General features: G+C 42.0%; 1 protein-coding gene across 2 annotated transcripts; it reads left to right on the top strand.

The window, feature by feature from the left end:
* The first annotated feature begins 6,000 nt into the window (after positions 1 to 6,000).
* LOC145348553 (uncharacterized) lies at positions 6,001 to 22,463 on the top strand. 2 transcript variants are annotated; one of them, XM_080196744.1, is made up of 7 exons: positions 6,001 to 6,188; positions 11,126 to 11,452; positions 11,772 to 11,906; positions 14,656 to 14,674; positions 14,788 to 14,822; positions 19,203 to 19,255; positions 22,177 to 22,463. In XM_080196744.1, exons 1-7 carry the CDS (start codon positions 6,128 to 6,130, stop codon positions 22,258 to 22,260), a joined length of 714 nt encoding a protein of 237 aa, XP_080052870.1. In that variant the 5' UTR covers positions 6,001 to 6,127; the 3' UTR covers positions 22,261 to 22,463. The 2 variants fall into 2 exon arrangements, with proteins under 2 accessions (XP_080052870.1, XP_080052869.1); XM_080196743.1 differs by having other exon boundaries at positions 22,174 to 22,463.
* The last annotated feature ends 1,005 nt before the right edge of the window (positions 22,464 to 23,468 follow it).

Here is a 23,468-nt window from a genome sequence, read left to right as displayed (position 1 = left end):
CCCTAGCTCTAGTCTCCCCCACAAGATGAAACAGCCTCTCAGCATCCGCCCTGTCAAGTCCTCTCAGGATCTCTTTTGTTTCCAAAAGATCTGCTCTCATTTTTCTAAACTCCAATAGATACAGGCCCAACCTGTGCAACTTTCCCTCATTGACAAGTTCTTCATCCCTGGAATCAGTTGACATTGACCTACTTTTGGAAGCTGATCTTTCAGCCAGTATCCCTGTCTATATTCTATTTAATAGCGCTAACATCAGAACAGTATGCATTTGTCTGACTGTGGCCAGGGGTATATCAGCATTCAGTCTATTCCACTAAAGGCTTCACTGCATCTGTTAAAGTAAGGGAGTTTGTGTTTTCTACAAAGAGACCCTTAAATTAAGCACATGTTCGTGTTGAATACACCTTTTAAGAACCCCGAGGGAAACAACACTGCATAATGCACTCTGTAGTGGGGCTGTAGTGTCCACAAGCCAGAGTGGTTGGTTGGTCATGAGAGTAACTCAGCTAAATGAGCTTTGAAGGACATAGCTACCAGACTGGGCATTCTCCAACTTGTATTTTCCCTCTCAATTCAATTAACAAATATGGGGACATCAATAACGATATATTTTGGGGACAGATAAACGCCTATCGAAGGGGCTGGTGTGAGGAATCCAAAGATTACTACTGTCTGATGGCTATAGAAATATGAAAATTAAATAGAATAATTAATTTATTTGACGTTAGGTTTCTATTACACTAGATAATCGAACAGCATACACAAGATGCAAAGCAGAAATTAATAAAAGGCAATATGACAAAGAGTGTTCATGAAGGTAAGTGGCGAAGCAAAATAAGAAGGTCCACCCTATCTTTCAGAAAGGCGCAGAAAGACAAGTTGTCTTGAAAGGAAAGATTGTCCCAACTGGGGAATAATAAGAAGATCTGCCTGTGCGGCCTAAAGACTTGGTTAAATGTATATGTCTTCACAAAACAGCCCATGCCATAGAATGATAGAATTGAGGCTGGGTCCCTGACGTTGTTAGACAGCAGTGCGACCAAATGTGCCGCAGTAAAAACAAAGCGAGGGCCGCTCTGCACAGAGTCGAATGACCTATCTATCACTACTGGGATACTATATCAGGGCGGAGGGCGGCGGGGAGAAGGGTGGAAGAGGGGAGGAGAGGGTTGTGGTGGGAGAGGGGGAAGTGCACAGAAATAACTCAGAATGAAACAAATAATGAGGGTGCATTTTAAAGGTTAGCAGCGTTAATAGTAGAAAAGTCACATTAAATGTCATTCATTCGTGGCGGCTGAGGGAAGTAAGGCTGGAAACAGGATATGTGGTCCTTGGAATTATCACTATCGTACAAGTCTAAAAAATATGCGAAAATATTTGTAAATAAGGGAGTAGGCGCCCATGGGAGTTTTCCATCACATTCTCAAGTCGACAGTTCAGGAAAGATGCCCATATCTTGGAGAGGATGCAGAGGAATTTTCCTTGAATCATATCAATGGATCTGTTATTATCAGGGACTTTAGTCATGTGGGAGGCTGGGCCTGACCTCATGAGAGTAAAGATAAGAAATACAATAACGGTATTGGAAATTCTAATTGACTTTGATAGAATTAATATCGAGAAACTGGCAGGAGGCTTGTAATCAGATAGCACAGATAGGTGATTGGCGCAACAAAACGGAAAATCAAGAAAATGACCGGCTGCCAATTGTTCCGATCTGGAATGTGTTGCCTGTTAGGGTGGTGGATACCGATTTAAATAGTAGATTTATTGCACCTCGAAGTTGCAGAAGGACGTCATTCGGCCCATCGAAAATGCACTGACTCTACACTAGAGATTCTTACCCAGGCTCACTTCCTCCGCCCTATTCCCGTAAAGCCACATACTTACCATGGTTAATCCGTCTAATTTACCTATCTTGGGGCACTAAGTGCCAGTTTAGCATGGCCTAACGTGCACATCTTCGGACTACGGGAGGCAACCGGAGCATCTGCAGATACAGCTGGAACGTGCAAATTCCACACATACAGTCACCCAAAGCTGGGATTGACCCCAGGCCCCTGGCGCTGTGAGACAGCAGTGCTAACCACTTGGCCACAGTGAACTAAATGCAGCATTGCAAGAGAAGACAAATACGGTCCAAAAATGTGCAAGTTAGGTGGATTGGCCACGTTAAATTGTCCCTTAGTGCCCAAAGATGCGTCGGATTTTTGGATTAGCAATGATAAATGCTAAGGGTGAGGTTAAAGGTGGTGGTGGGGGGATGGGTGATGCGTGTTGAGTAAGATACTCTTTCAGAGTCCGTGTAAACTCTATAGGCTGAATAGCCTCCACCTGCACAGTAGGGAATCGATGATCCTATGGTTCCATGGCTATGGGGACATGGCGACTGGCGGCGATGGTGGTGAGGGTGGGAGTGTGGGGTGGGGGGTGAGAGGGGAACTGGTTGCTGTGGAGAAACTGAGCACACAAGTCGTTTCAAGAAGATGCTTAGGCACGATTTGTAGATTGAATGAGGGTGACATGATGCTTTAGCTTGTTGCTTTGTGCCATCAACTGCTTGAATGTAATTCTGCTGTCTTTTGGTCAATAGCTGATGTTTGAGTTGCAACCTACGTGACTCAGCTGTCATTATCAGTTAAAGCCGAGCAGAACTGTTGAGTTCAGTGTTTCCTTTCTAGAATAGGGTCACAGAGTGCTTCCATTAGCCATCAGGCCTGTGCGTACGTTTATCTAGGTCAGGTTCTGACAGCATGAAGGACAAAACGTATAGAACGCCTGAAGAAGAGTTTTTTGATCTGCAATGTCGTAGCAGAAATTCACGCAACCCTGTTTACCACTGTGGTAATATGATAGGAAGAACAAGCCAATGAATAATTTATTTTGCAATCGGTCACTGATGTCATAATCGACCAGTCACTAGCTAAACATTTGCAAACACAATCTATTGACCACAGCCTGATCATAGTACGCAAAAAACAAAGAACAAAGAAAATTATAGCACCGGAACAGGCCCCTCGGCCCTTCAAGTCTGCACCGACCTTGCTACCCGACTGAAGTAAAACCTCCTACCCTTTCGGAGACCTATCCCTCTATTCCCATTCGAATCATGTATTTGTCAAGGTTCGCCTTAAAAAGTCACTATTGTATCTGCTTCCATTACTTCCCCCGGCAGCAAGTTCCAGTCGCCCACCACCCTCTTTGTAAAAAACCTACCCCATACATCTCTTTTAAACCTTGCCCCTCTCACCTTAAACCTATGCTGTGTAGTAATTGACTCTTCCATCCTGGGGAAAAGCTTCTGGCTATCCACTCTGTCCATGCCCCTCACAATCTTGTGGATTTCTATCAGCTCACTCCTCAACCTCTGTAGTTCCAGAGAAAACAATCCAAGTTTCTCCAACCTGTCTTCATAGCTGATGCTCGCCATACCAGGCAACATCCTGGTAAATCTTTTCTGTACCCTTTCCAAAGCGACCATATCCTTCTGGTAGTGCGGCAACCAGAATTGAACACTGTACTCCAAGCGCGGCCTAACTAAGGTTCTATAAAGCTGCAACATGGCTTGCCAATTTTTAAACTCAATACCCCGGCTGATGAAAGCAGGCATGCTATATGCCTTCTTGGCTACCTTCACCACCTGCGTTGCCACTTTCAGTGAGTGACCTGTGTGCCTGTACACACAGACTCCTCCGGATATCAATACTCTTAAGAGTTCTGCCATTTGCTGTATATTTTCTATCTGTATTAGACCTTCCAAAGTGCATTACCTCACATTTGTCCGGATGAAACTCCATCTGCCATCTCTCTGGCCATGTCTCCAACCGATCTATATATCCTGCTGTAACCTCTGATGGTCCTCCTCGATATCCACAAGTCCACCAACCTTGGTGTCATCCGCAAAGTTACTAATCAAACCAGTTATATTTTCCTCAAAATCATTTATAAATATTACAAACAACAAAGGTCCCAGCATTGATTCCTGAGGTACGCCACTTGTCACAGCCCTCCATTCAGAACTGCACCCTTTCACTGCTACCCTCTGTCTTCTATGACTGAACCAGTTCTGTATCCATCTTGCCAGCTCACCTTTGATCATGTGACTTCACCTTTTGCACCAGTCTGCCATGAAGGACCTTGTCAAAGGCCTTACTGAAATCCAGGTAGAAAACATCGATTGGCCTACCCTCATCAATTATCTTTGTCACCTCCTCGACAAACTTGAGCAAATTAGTGAGACACGACCTTGTCTTCACAAAACCTTGTTATCTCCTGCTAATTAGCGAAACCAGTTATTTCCAAGTGGGAGTAAATCCTGTCTCGAAGAATCCTCTCCAATAATTTTCCTCGCACTGACATCAGGCTTAACGGCCTGTAATTACCTGGATTATTCTTGCTACCCTTCTTAAATAAAGGAACAACACTGGTTATTTCCAATCCTCTGGGCCTCCCCTGTAGCCATCCAGGATGCAAAGATTTTTCTCACGGCCCCAGCAATTTCCTTCTTTGATTCTTTCAGTATTCTGGGGTATATCCCATCAGGCTCTGGGGACTTGTCTATCTAATGTTCGTCAAGATTCCCAATGCCTCCTCCTTTTTAAGCTCAACATGACTCAAGCTATGTCCACATCCTTTCCCAGACTCATCATCCACCAAGTCATTCTCTTCGGTGAATACTGACGCAAAATGTTCATTTAATACCTCACCCATTTCCTCTGGCTCCACACATACATTCCCTCCCCTGTCCTTGAGCAGCCAACCAATTTCCCAGCTACCCTCTTGCTCTTTATATATGTATAAAAGGCCTTGGGATTTTCCTAAATCCTCCTGGCCATTGACATTTCATGACCCCTTTTAGCCGTTCTTACTCCCTGCCTAAGTTTCTTTCTACTTTCCTTGTGTTCCACACTTGCTTCGTGTGTTTCCAGCCCCCTAGCGTTGACAAATGCTTCCTTTTCTCTTTGACTAGGCTCACAATATCTCTCGTTATCCAAGGTTCTCAAAACGTCCCATACTGATCCTTCACCCTGAACAGAACGTGCCGGTCCTGCATCTCTATGGACTTTCACATGAAAGCCTCCAACATGCCAGATGTGATTTGCTCTCAAACATCTGCCCCCAATCTACATTTAGTTCCTGCCTAATTTTATAATTAGCCTTCCCCCAATTTTGCACCTTCACTTGAGGACTACACTTACCTTTCTCAGATGTTGCCATTTTATTGAATTCTGCAACATATAAAACAAATGTAGTGGATTTCATGATCTTTATCGTCCTTTTACCTAGAAAAGCAATGCCTATTGTGAATTTATTTACGAGGAAATGTCTGGCGCTGCTTACAACTGAAGACCGAGATAATTTTTTGCGCGCTTTCAGATGGGATTAGAGAAACTTCAGCGTGTTTATCGTCTCGTGTGTCTTTCTAAGTGGAAGGCTGTATATTTCAGAGACTTATATCAATAACTAAATCTCAAAGCCGCATGGACTATGGACAGCTCTAAACTGGCAGAGGAGACCCGTTCACTCCATGCATGACGTGGCAGCTGGGTGATGAAAAGTGTACACTTTTAAAAAATCACTGTATACTGAATGAGGTGCCTTATGGACTATAAAACCATAAGGTATAGGAGCAGAATCAAGCCATTCGGCCCATCGGTTCTGCTCCGCCGTTCGATGATGGCTGATATGTTTCTCAATCCCATTCTCCTGCCTTTTCCCCGTTGCCTTTGATCCCGTTATCAATCAAGAACTGGGGGACTTAGTGGATTTTGTAGTTGGTGCTAAATTATATAGAAAGGGTGCAAAATAGCAGTTACACCTTTGTTTTGTTGTTGCTTTAGTTCTGAGGATGTGGACTGGAGCTGATATGTAGCCTGCCATCTTACGTCTTCCTGTATTCGCCAGGATCGTTAATTTCGTTGACGTCTGACTTCCTGTCAAATGTGAGCCTGTCAGTTTAGCCATATACTGCAAACCCAAGCTGCAAAGATACCAGCAAACCGCGGTGCTGGCTGTACCATTTCTCACTGTAGAGCTCCAAGGTGTCTCACGCTGAAGGCTGATCTTATCGCATGCTGCCATTCAGACTAACGAAGTTTCTTTTCCTGTTAGATAGCAGTCCGTAGCAATGGCGACAGAACGGTGGGCAATGACCTCTCTATTTCTCCTGATTTCAAATTGTCTAGCGGGTAAGTGAATAGTCGCGCTCTGATTGTTTAAATATTGTAAAAAAAACCATGGGAGGCAACATTTCTTTCGCTGCACTATTAACCCAGAATCTCAGCTATTGATCTGGGGGCCCGGGTTCAAATCCCCCCACGGCAGGTGACGGAATCTGATTTCAGTAAAGATCTCTGGAATTAAGAATCTGTTGGGGGGCAGCACGGTGGCATAGTGCTTAGCACTGCTGCCTCACAGTGTCAGGGACCTGGGTTCAATTCTGGCCTTGGGTCACTGTCTGTGTGGAGTTTGCACATTCTCCCCGTGTCTGCATGGGTTTCCTCCGTGTGCTCCGGTTTCCTCCCACACTCTAAAGATATGCGGGTTAGGTTGATTGCTCATGCTAAATTGACCCTCGTGTCAGAGGATTAGCAGGATAAATATATGGGGCTATGGGAATGGGATATGGTTGGGATTGTGGTCGGTGCAGACTGAATGGCCTCCTTTTGCACTGTGGAGATTTTATGATGCCCATGAAACTATTGTCAATTGTCGGGGAAAAAAACATCTGGTTCAGTAATGTCCTTTAGGGAAGGATACCTACCGTCCTTGTCTGGTCTATATATGCCTCCAGAGCCACAGCAATGTGGTTGACTCTCAACTGCCCTCGGGTACCTGGAGTTGGGCAATAAATGCTGGCCAGCCAGCGATGACAACGTTCCATGAATCAATAAAGAAAACAATTAGACAGACCAAGTAAACGATCGCATACATTTCTAAAACACGAGAAAAGCACGCCTTAATGCCTTGCTATATTGGTCTAAGGGAAGGTAGCGATAAAGACCAACCCAACATTTGCTGTCCACCTTTATAATTACACAGACCCGCCAACTTATATTTAGCATCAAGTTCCCTTTTTAACTTTTGTTTTGCAAAGCATTACGAGGTACTAACCGAATTCGGAAGCCTGATAGCAATAATTCAACTGAACATCTGAATGACTTGGTGTTTTTCATCCACTCACGTTACATATCTATATTGATATATTCGGAATGCTTTTTGCAGCAAATTATTAAACCACGTGCTCACATTTCTCTTTTTTTTCTATGTCTATTATCTAAAGAAATGCCTTGCTCAGTTACCTCCCTGGAACTAATAACACACAATTGTTAGTGAGGTTTTTTTAACGGACTCTGTGGTCTCTGCAAATCAAAGAACGCATTCAATTTAGTAACTGTCGAGTCATTTAGCCCACGAATAGTCCCTCGTGCATTTTTGATAATCCTCAATCCTAACTGTTGTTTCTTCCTCACACCTAAGACCTTTATTCCTTCCGTTACAATTGCCAACAAAATATTCCGCCTTCTTGCGACCTATAGGGAATAAATTCCTACAGCATTTCCGATTTTTTGGGCTGCTTGTAATTTGTGAATATTCCAAAATCCTGTGACCGATATACAGACTGACTCCAGTTAAATAAAAACAAATTACTGCAGATTCTGGAATCTGAAACCAAAAGAGAAAATGTTGGAAAATCTCAGCCGATCTGGCAGCATCTGTGATCGGCTTTGACAAAGGGTCACCTGAATTCGAACCAACAACTCTTTTCTCTCCTTGCTGCCAGAGCTGCCAAGATTTTCCAGCGTTTCCTCTTTTGGTTAAAGACTGACTCCAGTTTGCGCAATCCATTATAATTTTAGATCATTGTACCATGTGCTCTTTTAGATATTCTAAAAAGAAATCCCAATTGTCGACAGTTCCTCAAAGTTCATTCCCTTCAATTCAGGGTTTAACCGTACAACTCCGTACCTCTTCTGATGCAATACCCCTGATACAATCTCACCAGCAAGCTATGGTTTTCAAATCGCCAATCTAGAGGGTTTGGTTTTGCTTCCTGCAACGCAGCCAAGTTGACAAATACTTTACACAAATAATTGCTGGAAATTGTACAATTAATCAGAAGTTACAGAACTACTCTTTCTAATAATCTTCTGCTCTAACGTTTGGGTTTAATATCAAGATACTTTTAAATAAAGGATTTGCAAAGCATTGCCAGTGATATTATCGAGTAATGTCTAACTTCAGATGCCTGGTGCTAACAACTCAAAACAACTGTTGGCTCCAATTCTCCCGGTATTATTGGAAAGAACATGTGATGTAATTCATATTGTTTTTCCTTTTCAAAATGAGCCAATACGTTGATAGAATTGTGCTGCCAGAAAACAGACATGCAACTAAGCGTACAGTTTAGAATAGTGACTGTAATACCTTGTTGCTTATCGTGGAAGAATACTTTCTTTCAAGTCAGAAATCTTATTGTCACAAATTTCGGGTAGGGATCAGAGAGAAATGTGCGCTTCTTGTTAATCGTGTAAACAACGTTCATAGTATTTCTTTATTATTGTTACTCGCAGCCGAAAAATCGATAAGTTTCATCTCAATCCAACCATGCAGTCATTGTTTTTAAGGATTACTTTACATCATGTGGGCGAGGCTGGCTAGGCCAACATATATTGCCCACCACTAGTTGCCCTTGCCAGGTTAACGGTGAACTGTGTTCTTGAACCACTGCAATCCATGTGCTGTAGGCAGACCTATGATGCTGTTAGGGAGGGAGTTCTAGGATGTTGACTTAGCGGCAGTGAAGGAACAGCGATGTATTAGCAAGTCAGGGTGATGTTCAGCAGTTGACGGTGTTGCCACGTATCTACTGTCCATGTCATTCTCGATGTTTGGAACCTGCTGCCGAAGGAACACTGATGAGTTCAGGCAGTACAAATTGTTAATGGTACACAAGCTGCCACTGTTCGTTGGTGGCGGAAGGATCGAATGCTTGTGGAATGCATAGCAGTCAAGTAGTTTGCTTTGTCCTGGATGGTGCCAAGCATCTTGAGCGCTGTTGGACCTGCAGTCATTTAAGCAAGTAGAGAGCATCACATCCCTTGCGCCTTGTGGGTGGCGCAGATTTTGGGCAGTCAGGAGGTGAATTAATCGGCCCAGGGTTCCTAGCATTTAACCTGCTCTTGTAGCTACAGTATTTATATCGCTAGTCCAGTTCTGGTCAACGTTAATCCCCACGATGCTGATTAAAAATAAACCAGTGAATTAGCACGAAAACTAAACACGTAGCTTTGTTATGTGTGAATACATTGGAATGATCATATTTTTATATGCCATATCCGATATATTCATAGATAGCTGTTCCTTTACTTTGAGGAGAGCAGCTCTTAAGCAAAGGGATGACACCCAATAGGGTTAATGCCCTAGATTGTAATATGTAAATCTAGAAAGTAAATTCAATTCAGTTATTTATGGTCATGGCATGGAAAAGGATATTTCCTTGATCGAAGCTCAACTCAGCACATAGATAAAAAAGCATTCAATCTTCAATGAAAAATCCAGTTCATGTTTTCAGGAGAAGCAAGGGCCTCACTTCAATATGTGAGCAGCTATTCAAACAGGTTCACAAACAAACATATTTTCCTGCATTAATCTATTTCTTGATGGTTGCTTGGCACAGGAACTGTGTTCCGCCAGATCTCTGAATATACTTGGGCAAATGTTTTGTTTCCCTGAATTCATGATGTGAACAGTTTTCAATGATTTGTTGTGCACTGTAGTATTCTATGACTCTGTTCACATTCAACAGTATGGGCCACGTTTGTCAAATGGGGTTAGGTGGACAGGTCAGGGCCTTTTATGCGGCGGTGCCGACTCAATGGACCGAAGGGCCTCTTCTGTGATTCTTCTCGTTTACTGTTCCATTAACACACAGTGTTAATATCAAATGCTAGTGTAGAATCATAGAATCCTACAGTGCAGAAGGAAGCCATTCGGCCTATCGAGTCTGCAGGGAGCAGAATCCCACGCAGGTCCTATCCCCATAACCCTGTGCATTTACCCTAGCTAGCCCCCCTGACACTAAGGGACAATTTAGTATGGCCAATCCACCGACCCTGCACATTTTTGGACTGTGGGAGGAAACCCACGCAGACACGAGGAGAATGTGCAAATTCCTCACAAACAGTGACCCAAGCAAGGAATCAAGCCCGTGTGCCTGGTGCTGTGAGGCAGCCGTGCTAACCACTGTTTCATCATGCCGCCCATTTCGAATCATACTCTGGCCCTATGTATTAATGAAACATATTTTATTATAATATCCTATTTCTGAAATCAGATATTTCAGATAATTATCTAAGGATAAATCTATTAAATTGATTTTTTATTTTGTAGTATCAATTCAACAATACAAAATTGTTTTTGATTTTCTCTTCATTATTTTCTATTTATACCTGTTATTCTCTCTTTCCTTTTCCAATACTTTCTGTCTTGAGTTTTTTAATCATACATATCATAATTGATTTCGAAACTAATGATCACAAACTGTTGAACTAATGCAGAGAGCAATCTGAGGTTGCATGATTTGCCATTCAAGACTTCCCAAAGTTTTAGGGTTTATTTATTAGTTTATTTACTTGCGTCACAAGTAGGCTTACATTAACACTGCAATGAATTTACTGTGAGAATCACCTAGTCACCACACCCCAGGGCCCGTTCGGGTACACTAAGGAAGAATTTAGCGCGGCCAATGCAAATAACCAGCACATCTTTTGGACTATGGGAGGAAAAGAACTTCATGGCTAATGAATGCCAAATGAACCATAACCTTTTTTGCTCAACAGGCCAATGCGCCAAATATTTTGTTCATATCGAGATTCTTCAATTAGGACACAAGAGTTTTTTTTTCGTTTTTTTTCTATAGAGCATCAACGTTTTTCTACTGTATCTTGAGGAGAAAAACATTCCCTTATTTATCAATATTTTCTTAGAATGATATGCGCTTACGACTTGCAATTATGTGTGTCATAGGCGAAGGTGCCACAACAAAACAGAATGGTATTGGTTCAACATGCGTGATACACTATTCTTTGTTAATTAATCCTTGTCTTTCTTTGTAACCCGCTAGGTACGGAGACCGCCACTTCCCCCGTAGTGCAAAGCCCCGGTTCAGTTCGTATACTCCAAGGTGAAAGCGTGACTTTGAATTGCCGTTTTCAGTTAGATGGGCTGGGTACTTACAGCTGGAGAAGGGATGACAGCCCCATAGATTTTGAGTCTCCGAAGTACAAGGACAGAATTGTTAAAGCGGACCAGCATGCTTTCAATTCGAGGAAGGATGCATCCATTCTCATTAAGAATATGACAGAATGCGAGTCCGGGGTGTATTACTGTGAGATTGAAATCTTGGGGAAACCGAAGCAATCAGGCAATGGAACCTTGGTGACTGTACAACGTAAGGAAATCTAACCAGAAAGCTTTGCAGTTCGGTTCGCACAGTTAAAATTCTCCCCCAATTTTTCCACCATACTGTTGTTATTCTGCTTTTGTGAAACTCGTTTTTGATTTCCGAATGGTTAAAAGGTCTAGTTCTTTCATTCCGTCCATGTACTTCACTCTCTCCCCATGTCCATATTCTTTGTATGCCTCTGTTTCCTCTCCGCCTGCCTATCTCCCTATCCATTTCTAGCTTTATGTCCCTTTGTGTCTCTTCGCTATTGTTCTTTCGTTACGAATTTATGAAGCAGCAACTTCTGCGTTATTTCTTTCTACAGATGTTTGCAACAAGCCACTTCCTGCAAACAACTTTCCGTTTGACTGGATATGGATCGCAGTGGCAGGAGGGGTCACCTTGCTTATTATGCTGGTACTGCTGACAGTGATAGTAGTTCTTGCTCGACGAAACAAAGGTATTTGAAGTATTGAAAAGAGTAGCCATAATTTGGCATTTTTTACTATCATGCTTCATTCTACCAAAATATCATTACAATGTGACATTTTTATAGAAAACGTCAAGTGAATAATCAATACATTTTACAGTAAACAAGGGCATGCATGATACCAAAGCTTTTCATATTTGAAGTATATGGTTCCTTTTGGTCTGCGTTTTATAATAAAGCATGGTGTTTAGTCACTACAGAAAGCACAAGAAATAAGCTTTACTCGATCTATGGATGTAGAAACATTCATTACATTTCTTGCATGCTGTGCCCAAAGACAGATCTTTGCCCCACTGTCTGCTGATGCTTCATCATGAAGCATTTCCTTCGATGTCTGTCAGTGAACTTTGCCATTGCCTCCACTCTCAGGGATAGGATGAAGAGACAGTTCCCAAGACTACCTCAGTTGAGGGTGGACCAGAATGCGCGTTGTTGGTGTTATAGAAACAAAGAAAATGGGAGCAGGATGAGGCAAATTGGCTCTTCGAGCCTGCTCTGTCATTCATCACTACCATGGCCGATCGTCCAAGTCAATAGCCAAATCCTGCTTTTTCCCCATAACTTTTGATCTCATTCGCTCCAAATGCTATATCTAGTTGCCTCTTGAATACATTCAATATTTTGTCATCAACTACTTCCTGCGGTATTGAATTCCACAGGTTCACCGCTGTTTGGGTGAGACATGTCTCCTTATTTCCGTCCTAAATTGTGTAGCCTATATCCTCGGATTGGGACCACTGGTTCTGGACACAACCAACATCGGGAATATGCTTGCATCGACTCTATCTAGTCCTGTTACAATTTTATCAATCTCTATGAGATTCTTCCCTCATTCGTCGAACTCCAGCGAAAACAATCCTAACCTAGTCAATATCTCCTCATACATCAATCTCTCCATCACCGGAATCAGTCTAGTTAACTTTTGCTGTACTTCCTCGAGAGCAAGAGCATCTTTCCTCAGAAAAAGAGACCAAAGCTGCACACAATATTCTTGGTATGGCCACACCAAGTCCTCGTATAATTGGAACAACACATCCCCTCTCCTGTACTTGAAACCTCCCGCAATATACCATTTGCCTCCTTTACCGTCTGCTGCACCTGCATGCTTACGTTCAGCGACTGATGCACAAGGCTTATCCTGAAGCACACTATTTAGCTGCCTAAGCTAAAGACTCTGCCTAAGAACTTATACTAGTTAGGAAAGATTAAGGAGGCGGCATGTGTTTCCAATGGAAAAGGAAGATTCGGAGCCACCCCGATTTTCAAAATTATGAGGGACAGTAACACCACTTGACTACTAATCTAGAGGCCCAGATTAAAGCTTTGGTTCCAGTTCCCCACGTGGCTGATGGTAGGACTTAAATTATATCAATAAATCTGGAATATAAAGCTAGTCTCAGTGCTGTTGACCACTAGATTATCACCGATTTTCATAAAAGCCCTTTGATTCACTCATGTCTTCTGGAGATGTAAGTTTGCCGTCGATAAGTGACTCCAGATCCAGAGCAACATGGTTGATTCTCAACTCCTATCAAAAATGGCCGAACAGGCAGTTCAATTCAAGGCCAATTTGGGGGTGGGTGACACACGTCAGCGACATTGCATGAAAGGATTAATAAACAAACAAAGAGTGTGGAAGCGTTTGACAAGTACAAGTTCAGAGACTTAGCATAGGCTATTTATGAGGCAGAACAGAACTACGGGCCATCAATACAACCTGCCCATTAATAAATTCAATCATGCATTCGCGTTAACCCGCTTTATCTGGAAAGCGATTAGAATGTGAAGCTTCGCCCACAAACTTAGTTAAGACCACTAGTACAGAGACATTTAATGGGACACTAGAGAAACACTTGAGAGACAAAAACAAGTTCAAGAACCCGCTGATGGGGTTAGATGAAGACGCGTTTGAACAGTTGTTTGTCGATCAAAAAGAACAGCATGAAGCAGCGGAGTCCCATGGTCTGTTCATGTGCTGTAACTAGCTTCTAATTTTTAAATTAGCGTGTTTTGGAAAAGTATTACTTCATGGGATAGCATGAACGGCATTTATTACTCATTCATAATAACTCTCTTCAGAGGCCAATTAAGAGCCCACCATATTGGGTCTGGAGTCACATATAAGGGAGGTCGGTTTAGGGTGGCAGATTTTTCTCCAGGGAAATGTATTAATAAACCAGATGGGGATTCCTTTTACACCAGTCGATGGTTGTTTTCATGGTTCCCAATACTGAGGCTAGCTTTTAACTCCAGACTTATTAATTCATTTTATACTTCACCAACCGCTGAGATGCCATGGTGGGATTTTGTTGTTCCCCGAGCATTAGCCTGGGTCTGCCAATCGCTCGTCCAGTGTATTGCCACCACATGCCAAAAGAGCTTTTATTTTTCAGAAAACATGAATTGCAGGGCAATAGTTCAATACATCTTAATACTCTAACATGTTGCCAGGAACCTAGCAACAGGGAAAAATTAAAGGAAGTGACATTAAGAGGTAGGCAAAAATAGGTTAGGAACAGCAGATATTGATTGTGAGTAAGTTCATAATGTAAATTTCCCATTTATGTCACTATAGCACATTTACAGAAAGTCCACCTGAGCAGAGATACGAGATTTCAATATTTTTGAGATCGCATTGTGGTCATTGTTTCGGATATCAATTGCCAATATTAATAACAGAATTAACCACAATTATATTTAATTATTTTCTTATTTACAGCTTACGCTTTACTTGTCAGGTAAGACAATCAATACTTCCTTGCCAAATTGTAATGTCATAATGACTTACTGCAAGTGTTTGCACACGATGAAAAATTACAGCACATCTGCTAAATATCTTTTTGTTCTACAGAGAATGTTCTTCTTTTGATTGCGCAAAAGAACCAGGTAAGTGATCGCCATCTTTATTTGATCAAGATGTTAGCAGTTGTTTGTATTAATGTAAAAAGATCTGCAGGTTGTGTGTATGTACATGCATGTATGTATATGTGTGAGTCTGTGTATGCATGTAAATAAACGTGAGGTTGTGTGTGAATGCCTGTATGTGTACGTGAGTGTTTATATGTATATGTTTGTGTATGTGTCTGTGCGTGTTGTGTGTGTTTTTCTTTGTGTGTGGATGTGTATATGTGTCTCTGTTTTTGTGAATGTGTGTGCGTATGTGTGTATTTGTGTGTGTGTGCGTGTGAGTCCGTGTGTGTGTGTCTATGCGTGTGTTTCTTCAAATCAAACAAACCACTGGGTTAGAAAGCACAAAAATAAACACAGCACGCAAATATACAAATAAAAGTTTATTTATGCAACATTGTGCCTAAAATAGATCAACCTACATTGATCCACCGATTGTTATTAGTAAGCAAAATAAGGATTTGTCTTTATTCAGAGCAGCAAGGAATATCTATTCCCTTCAATCGGGAAATAAACAGATTGGAATTTGATCACATGTCAACTAAATTTTGAAAGAGGTGGCCTTTCAACAGTGAGATGATTCAGAAAAAGTTATTTTATTTCAACACAGCAGTCACTGACTGAGCTTAGGGTGATTCTGAGATCTCTTTCCATGACCTGTAAAGGAATCAGAATTGAAAATTGGAAAGTTTAGCTTAACATAAACTTGTATTTAAAATCAGAATAAAATACATTTTGAAATGTCATTTCCATTCAGGCTCATTTACACACTTTCTTAACATTGTGATAACAATTTGGAGCCATGAAGCTCAAAATCGGCTTCAGAGGCGCTGTTAAGGCAAATTGTTCTCACTTTGTACAGGCAGAAAGTTATACATTTGAGGAGTGGTGAAGTGTAAGTGACATTCACGGTATTTATACTGCAAGCCTTTATCACAAAACGGATACAAGCAAACACGTTTTAATGAAAGCAGAAAGCTTCCTTAAGTCTTTTTCTTTAGAGAAATGCTCTTAAATGAAAATGCAGAAACATCAATCTTAGCAACAACATCCACGCTCTCATAACGTCGCTATTTATATAACATTCAAGACTTCACGCCTTATTTTCTCTCAACCATTTTGAAATATGAACTCCTTCTCATGGCTTGGTCAACTTTTATTGCTAGATACTCCTGTGGTACGCGAAGCAATATCAGCATAGTTTAAGTAAGATCATAAGAACATGATAAATGTGAGCAGGAGTAGACCATTCGACTCCTTAAGCCTCTTCCATCATTCAATGTGATCTGGCTGCTCCGCTGGCTGAACCACATGTGCCCCTGTAGTGGCCAGCTCCTGTATTCAGAAGTTGCTGAATTGACCAGAAACTATTTCGGTCAATTTCAGCTTCAAAAACAACATTAATCTATATAGTAAACAACGTATGCATATTCGTATACAGAAAATATATTTTTTTAAGTCAGTGTAAACTGATAGGAAAAACACTGAAAAAAACACTTGAATTGCTGTTAGTGCCAACGACGGAGGCTGCAAAGAGTTAAACCAGTCCATTTCTGTAAACCACTACAACACAAAACGGCTGTGATCAGATGTAGGTTTAAATAAAACAGTATGCGTAAAGCACACAATAAAAAAGAACATCTGACCGCCTGTTAGTCTTCCCAAAATAAATACAAATTCCGAAATGTGCTGTACGGTCACTTAAAAAAATCTTTAGTTTTTTTACTCTTCCCGTACTTACGAACACGAATTGATGCAGAATTATTTTGCTGCCTTTGTTTGCCCGAAAGGGTTAACCATCCATTTTTCCTCTCGGCACGATCACTCTTTACAGCTTTTGTATTCCCGAATGAGCCACTGCTAGCCAGCTATTTTCCTTTCTGTGGCTGTAATCCATTCTCTTCTGCTTCTATTTTTAACAATTTCTGCTTATTCTCTTTTTTTAAACTTCTCGGATACGATAATAGCCAACGACGGCATGTAACCTCGCTTGCACAAAATAAAGCATCGATCTGTTCCAGACTACATTATTCCCTGTTGAGGATATTCCCGCGTTGGTCACAATAACTTGGCCACACAATAACTTGGCCACATCCTTTCCGCTTCTTTGCACAGGCGTGGGCAGCAGTTCACATTTATTCGCTGCCAGAATACCCACATCGCCAGTTATTCTTTCAACCAGTTGTCCTTTCCCCATCAGAGGCAAGAGATGATTCCTCTTAATTTTGTAACTTTAATTAGAATGTTGTGTGATGTGTTCAGCAAGAGTTCTTCAACGGCGTTTCCTCGGCCTAGCCATAGAATCCCTAGAACCGTATAGTCCCTACAGTGCAGAACGAGATCATGTGGCTCAAAGTGTCTCCACACGACTCTCCGAAAGAGCTTTTTACCGAGCTCTCCCCACCAATCCTCGTAATCCCACACATTTACCATGGTTAATCTACCTAACATACACATCTTTAGACACTAAGGGGTAAATTAGCATGAACAATCCACTCAACCAGCACATCTTTAGACTGGGAGGAAAACCGGACGATTCGGAGGAAACCCACGCAGACACGGGGAGAACATACAAATTCCACATAGACAGTAACCCAAGGCTGGAATCAGAGCCGGGTCCTTGGCACTGTGGGACAGCAGTGCTTACCAGTCCGGACTTGAGTGACTGCCTGTGCAGAGTTCTCATTCTGCCCTTGACTGCGTGTGTTTACTCCGGGTGCTCGGCTCGTCTCCCACACTCCAAAAATGTGCAGGTGATGCACCCAACTGGCCTGCTGAGGCACAATATCGCATAATGAGCCTCCAGCCCTTTCTAATTATATTGTTTCATGTTCGCCAATAACTCTTGACAAGAAGCTTTGGTAGTTCAGGTAAATGGAGCCAGAGTGACGATGCATCTTTTTTTACTGAATTAAAGTGCATTTCATTCTGTGGAACTGTAAACCTACAGCAAACAGCAGTGGTTAAACTTGTTTCAAGAAACATCGACTGAAGTGACAAACGGACTGGTGTTCTCTAGATTGAGTGCATTTTAACAGCGTTATTTCTTTACGTCTGTTTATGGTCGTTTTGTGTTGATAATCCATAGGTCCGGGAGGGATGTTACGGCCTCGCTCGGGCGAGACGGACATTTCCATTGTCGGGCCCTCGCCCACGCGGATTCCACGGCGGGCGAGGTGATAGAGTCCTGGCTGTTTTGTAGAATGATAAGGGTTTAGCCCTTCGTAGCCTCCATTGTACTAACAGCAATCCAAGCGTTTGATCAGTGTATTTTCTATAAGCGCATGCTCACTTTATGAATTGGTTTCTCTGTATACTGATATAAATAGCTTTTTTTAATGAAATAGATACATTTTGTCTTTCTGTTTAAAGTTGAAATTAACCAAACGAATTTCTGATCAACTCATCAAATTTTGAACATTGTGGTTGGCGGATCAGTCACAAAAATCTAGAGTTTCACCAGCAGCTAAGGGGCAAGGTCAGCCAAATTGCATTCTAACACATTGAACAGTGAAAGATCTTAAATATTAACTAGCTATAACGCACAAACAGAAGAAACGACGAATCAAAAAGCCAACAAAGTCGTACACATACTAAATCTGAATCTCACTTGTCTACACATCCACGGCCAGAGTATCTTACAACTTCAAAAGTACTTAATTGATTTAAAAATCTCTTTGGAGATCCAGAGGTTTGCAAAACTTTCCTTTCTTCTTTAAAGCTTAGTTTAGACGCTGAGCAGGTGAGTGGGCATATCTCTAAACATGAGTGCACATAGACCTTCAACAGGCAAGATAGTTTCATTCGCAAGTGCAACATTATTGAAAAGCTACTTGCTGGAACACACTCGAATGTGCGACTCGACAGTGAAAATATTTATTTGTCCAAAACATCAGGTGAAATTTAGGTTTGATTTTGATTTGATTTGAATTATTAATGTCCCATGTATTGCGATAAAGTGAAAAGTATTGCTTCTTGCGCACTAAAGAGGCAAAGCATACCATTCATAGAGAAGGAAACAGGTATTACAGTCATAGCTAGGTTGTAGAGAAAGATCAGCTTAATAATATTACAATTCATTCATAAGTCTGATGGCAGTAGGGAAGAAGGTGTTCTTGAGTCGGTTAGTACGTGACCTCAGACTTTCGTATCTTTTTCCCGATGGAAGCAGGTGGAAGAGACAATGTCTGAGGTGCATACTGTCCTTAATTATGCTGGCTGCTTTGTCGAAGCAGCGGGAAGTATAGGCAGAATCAATGGATTGGAAGCTGGTTTGTGTGATGTAATGGGTTACATTCATGGTGAGATGAATTGCCTTTAAAATATGGATTAACCATGTTCTCCTTTTGCCCGAAACAGAAGTGCCTCAGAGAAAGAAAGTACGGGAAGTGCGAGATCGCCCCCAACATCAGGTAAATATGCGTCTGACTATTTTTTAAGTGTATTTATTAGCCACAAGTAAGGCCGTGAAATTACTGTGAAATTCGCTAGTCGCCACGCTCCTGTGCCTGTTCTGGTCAATGTATCTAACCAGCACATATTTCAGATTGTGGGAGGAAACCCGAGCCCCCAAAGGAAACGCACACAGACATGGGGAGTACGTGCTAACTCTGCACAGAAAGTGATCCAAGCCTGGAATTGAGCTTGGGTCTTGGCGCTGTGAGTCAGCAATGCTAACCACAGTGCCGCTCCAAAACATGTCGAGGTCCCATCACACGTGAAATATATATCTTCACAGGCACATTTTTGTGCAATCGTATTACATAGAACATAGAACAGTACGGCACAATAGAGGTCCTTCGGCCCTCAATGTTGTGCCCAGCTGTGACCAAACCTAAGATCAAGCTATCCTACTCCCTATCATTCCGGTGTGCTCCATGTGCCTATCCAATAACCGGTTGAAAGTACCTAAAGTGTCCCACTCCACTAGCACAGCAGGCAGTGTATTCCACACCCCAACCACTCTCTGAGTAAAGAATCTACCTCGGATATCCCTCCTATATCTCCCACCATGAACCTTATAGTTATGCCGCCTAGCAACAGCTACATCTACCCGAGGAAATAGTCTCTGAACGTCCGCTCTATCTATCCCCCTCATCATCTTATAAACCTCTATTAAGTCGCCTCTCATCTTCCTCCGCTCTAAAGAGAAAAGACCCAGCTCCCTCAACCTTTCCTCATAAGACCTACCCTCCAAACCAGGCAGCATCCTGGTAAATCTCCTCTGCACTCTCTCCAATGCTTCCACATCCTTCTTATAGTGAGGTGACCAGAACTGCACACAATAGTCCAAATGTGGTCTCACCAAGCTCCGGTATAGTTGCAGCATAACCCCACGGCTCTTAAACTCAAACCCCCCGTTAATAAGCACTAACACACTATAAGCCTTCTTTGCTGCTCTATCCATTCGAGTGGCAACCTTCAGAAATCTGTGGATATGAACCCCAAGATCTCTCTGTTCCTCCACATTCCTCAGAATCCTGCCATTGACCCTGTAATCTGCATTCAAGTTTGTCTGACCAAAATGAATCACCTCGCACTTATCAGGGTTAACCTCCATTTACTGTTTTTCTGCCCAGCTCTGAATCCTATCAATGTCTCTTTGCAGCCTGCAAGAGCCCTCCACCTCATCCACTACACCACCAATCCTGGTGTCATCAACAAATGTGCTAACCCATCCTTCAGCCCCCTCTTCCACATTATTGATAAAAATCACAAATAGCAGACGTCCCAGCACTGATCCATGTGGTACACCGCTGGTAGCTGGCCTTCAGTCTGAAAATTTTCCTTCCACCACCGCCCTCTGTCTTCTTTGAGACAACCAGTTACTTATCCAATGGGGCAAATTTCCTCATATCCCACATCTCCTTACCTTCTTCACGAGCCTACCATGGGGAACCTTATCAAACGCCTTACTAAAATCCATGTATACAACATCAACTGCTCTACTCTCGTCTACACACTTAGTTATCTCCTCAAAGAATTCAATCAAATTTGTGAGGCAGGACTTACCCCTCACAAAACCGTGCTGACTACCCTGGATTAAACTGCATCTTTCCAAATGGTCGTAAATCCTATCTCTCAGGACCCTTTCCATTAACTTACCGACCACCGAAGTAAGACTAACTGGCCTATAATTACCAGGGTCATTCCTATTTCCTTCCTTGAAGAGAGGAAGAACATTCGCCACTCTCCAGTCTTCTGGCACAATACCCATGGACAGTGAGGAATCAAAGATCAAAGCTAAAGGCTTCGCAATCTCATCTCTTGCCTCCCAAAGTATCCTAGGCTGTATCCCATCTGGCCTAGGGGGCTTATCGACCCTCAGGTTTTTCAACATTGCAAATATATCTTCCCTCAGAACAGCTACCTTCTTCATCCTATCAGCCTGTATCACGCACTCATCCTCAAAACCATGGCCCCTCTCCTTAGTGAACACTGAAGAAAAGAATAGCGACCCGTTGCTCTGAGACTATGCCCTCTGGCCCTAGAATCTGCCACAAGGGCAAACACCTCTCAACATCTACCCTGTTAAACAACATGAGAATCGTATATGTCTCAATAAGGTTGCGTCTCATTCTTCTAAACGCCAACGAATACACTCCCTACCAGTCAGCTTATTCTCATAAGAAAATCCTCCATTGCGGGGATCAACCTAATGAACCTCTTCTGAACAGCCTCCAATACCAGTATATTTTTTCTGAGATAAAAAGGCGAAAGCTTCTAAGCTCATCCCAGTAGAAGAAATTCAGGATGGCAAAACAATTTAGAACTCTTTAGCGTTTTGTCCCTAAGGCGTTGGCTGGAAACTGTTTCCAAAACAACTGTTGCTCTTCAGGAGCTTTGTAAACAATGATACTCTGTGTATCTACTTCTCTTTCTACTTTACAGAAATGCGGCTGAATTATGTGAATGAAATGTAATATTAGTTCTGTAATACAATCTAGCATTATGTTAATATGATTTTTATTTGACTGTTGCTCCTTCAGTTTGAAGGCTTTTTCTTACTTTACTCAGACGGGGACCGTTGCTATGATTTTGGCGCCTTCTTTATCTGTAGCTCCATAACATGTCCTATACCTGCGGTCTGCATCCCTGTTTTTTTAACATCAAGGACTTGGAAGTTTTAAAGAAAGGAATGTGCCATCGGTATCTTTCATTTTTCACTCAAGCTACGCAAGATAAACCAATAGTAAAGGGAACAGTGGTTTATACTTCATTATTGGTTGGCAGGTGTACACTGGTTGCCAACAAGTGATGCATAAAATTAAACGCGTTAAAAAATGCATTTCTTTTAACAAAAGTAATGCTTGTGTCCTTTCCCCAAAAGCAGGATGATAGTTACCTTCAGTGTCACCATAATGAAGCCAAGGCGAAGCAAAACCGGCCGGCGCTGCCAAGGAGGAACATACAGTAGATCTTCGCATTGTTTGATAATTGCCGTGTCTCTATTTCACCATCCGGCCTTGTCAAAATAACTGTGAGATAAGAATAACTACTTTCAACTTTTCAGTGTTTTGTGATAATTAGTTGTTGATTATTGATGTACAACATGCGCTGTATGAAATTTCAAATATATGACTTTGTTTCTTTTTCAAATAGAATGTCTTTGAAGTTGTTGTTCCCACGGCAACCTATATACTATTATTATTCATTATTATTAATATAAGAGTTAAAAAATGAATTATGGTGTGTTGCCGTATCTGACTATTGTAAAATTTATTGCCCATCCCTATTTGCCCTTAAGAAAGTGATGATGAGCTGCCTTCTTGAACTCTTATAGTCCCTGAGCTGTAGGGACAGCCAAAGTGCTGGGAAGGAGAGAGTTCCATGATTTCCACTCAGTCATTCAAGGCGGAGAATTGAACCTGGGTCCCTCAAGCTGTGAGGCACTTTGCTAACCATTGCGCCACCGATGTTCAAGGCTTTCATAGGCCTTTTTAACGGCATTGTTGAATTGAGATTTGGGCGCTCTCTGATAATCTCAGCACTGCCAATCTCTCCATAAAGCATGGGATGTGGCTATGTTTCATCCAATGCAAATACCCAAGGCTTCGTCACTTGATTTGCAGTAGCATGTTTGTTCTCGAAGGGACTGCTTCACTGGTTACTTTATCTTTAAAAGGAATCATCGTAAACACAAGATATGGATGTATTTCAGCTTTTGTTCTTGTAAGCTGTCCACTTGTCGCTATCTTGCAGAAATGTGCTGTGGATTCAGGACTTGTAGGTAAGTATCTTGGTTTTGTGGGTCAGATTGCTGTTTACCCATGCCATCTTTGTTAGTGGACTTCAGTTGATGGCTGCCTTTTCAATGTTCTAGTTAATTATGATGCAAGTTGTCCCTAATCGTTAAACGAGATAGTATAATTTCCTCGCTGTTTCCATAGGTGAGATATTTCCTCTGATTTCAGAGGGAGCTGTAACAATCTATTCCATTCTTACATTTTACCTGGCACTTTTGGTGACGCCAGGATGACGCAGACGATCCATTAAACTTTGGAATTGTTTTTCTCTTTGAACAACTGGTACGACATTACCAGAGTACAAAGATTCTCTGATCAGGATATACCACAGCTTTGTCGTGGTTTCCAGTTTTGACTATTTAAGGAGTTTCCTGTCTGA

This window comes from Carcharhinus amblyrhynchos, chromosome 9 (genome assembly GCF_965287045.1).
Source record: "Carcharhinus amblyrhynchos chromosome 9, sCarAmb.v2.hapA, whole genome shotgun sequence".
In the NCBI taxonomy this organism is placed as follows: Eukaryota; Metazoa; Chordata; class Chondrichthyes; order Carcharhiniformes; family Carcharhinidae; genus Carcharhinus; species Carcharhinus amblyrhynchos.
The sequence above is the reverse complement of the archived record's forward strand: the minus strand, read 5'-3'. Positions and strand labels throughout refer to the sequence as shown.

What these genes read in the sequence shown, in the direction of transcription:
- LOC145348553 (XM_080196743.1), top strand. Translation starts at nt 6,128, where the DNA reads ATGGCGACAGAACGGTGGGCAATGACCTCTCTATTTCTCCTGATTTCA. An exon ending in GATTTCAAATTGTCTAGCGG is followed by an intron (nt 6,189 to 11,125) that starts GTAAGTGAATAG and finishes GTAACCCGCTAG; the next exon opens with GTACGGAGACCGCCACTTCC. An exon ending in GAGATCGCCCCCAACATCAG is followed by an intron (nt 19,256 to 22,173) that starts GTAAATATGCGT and finishes TTTCCCCAAAAG; the next exon opens with CAGGATGATAGTTACCTTCA.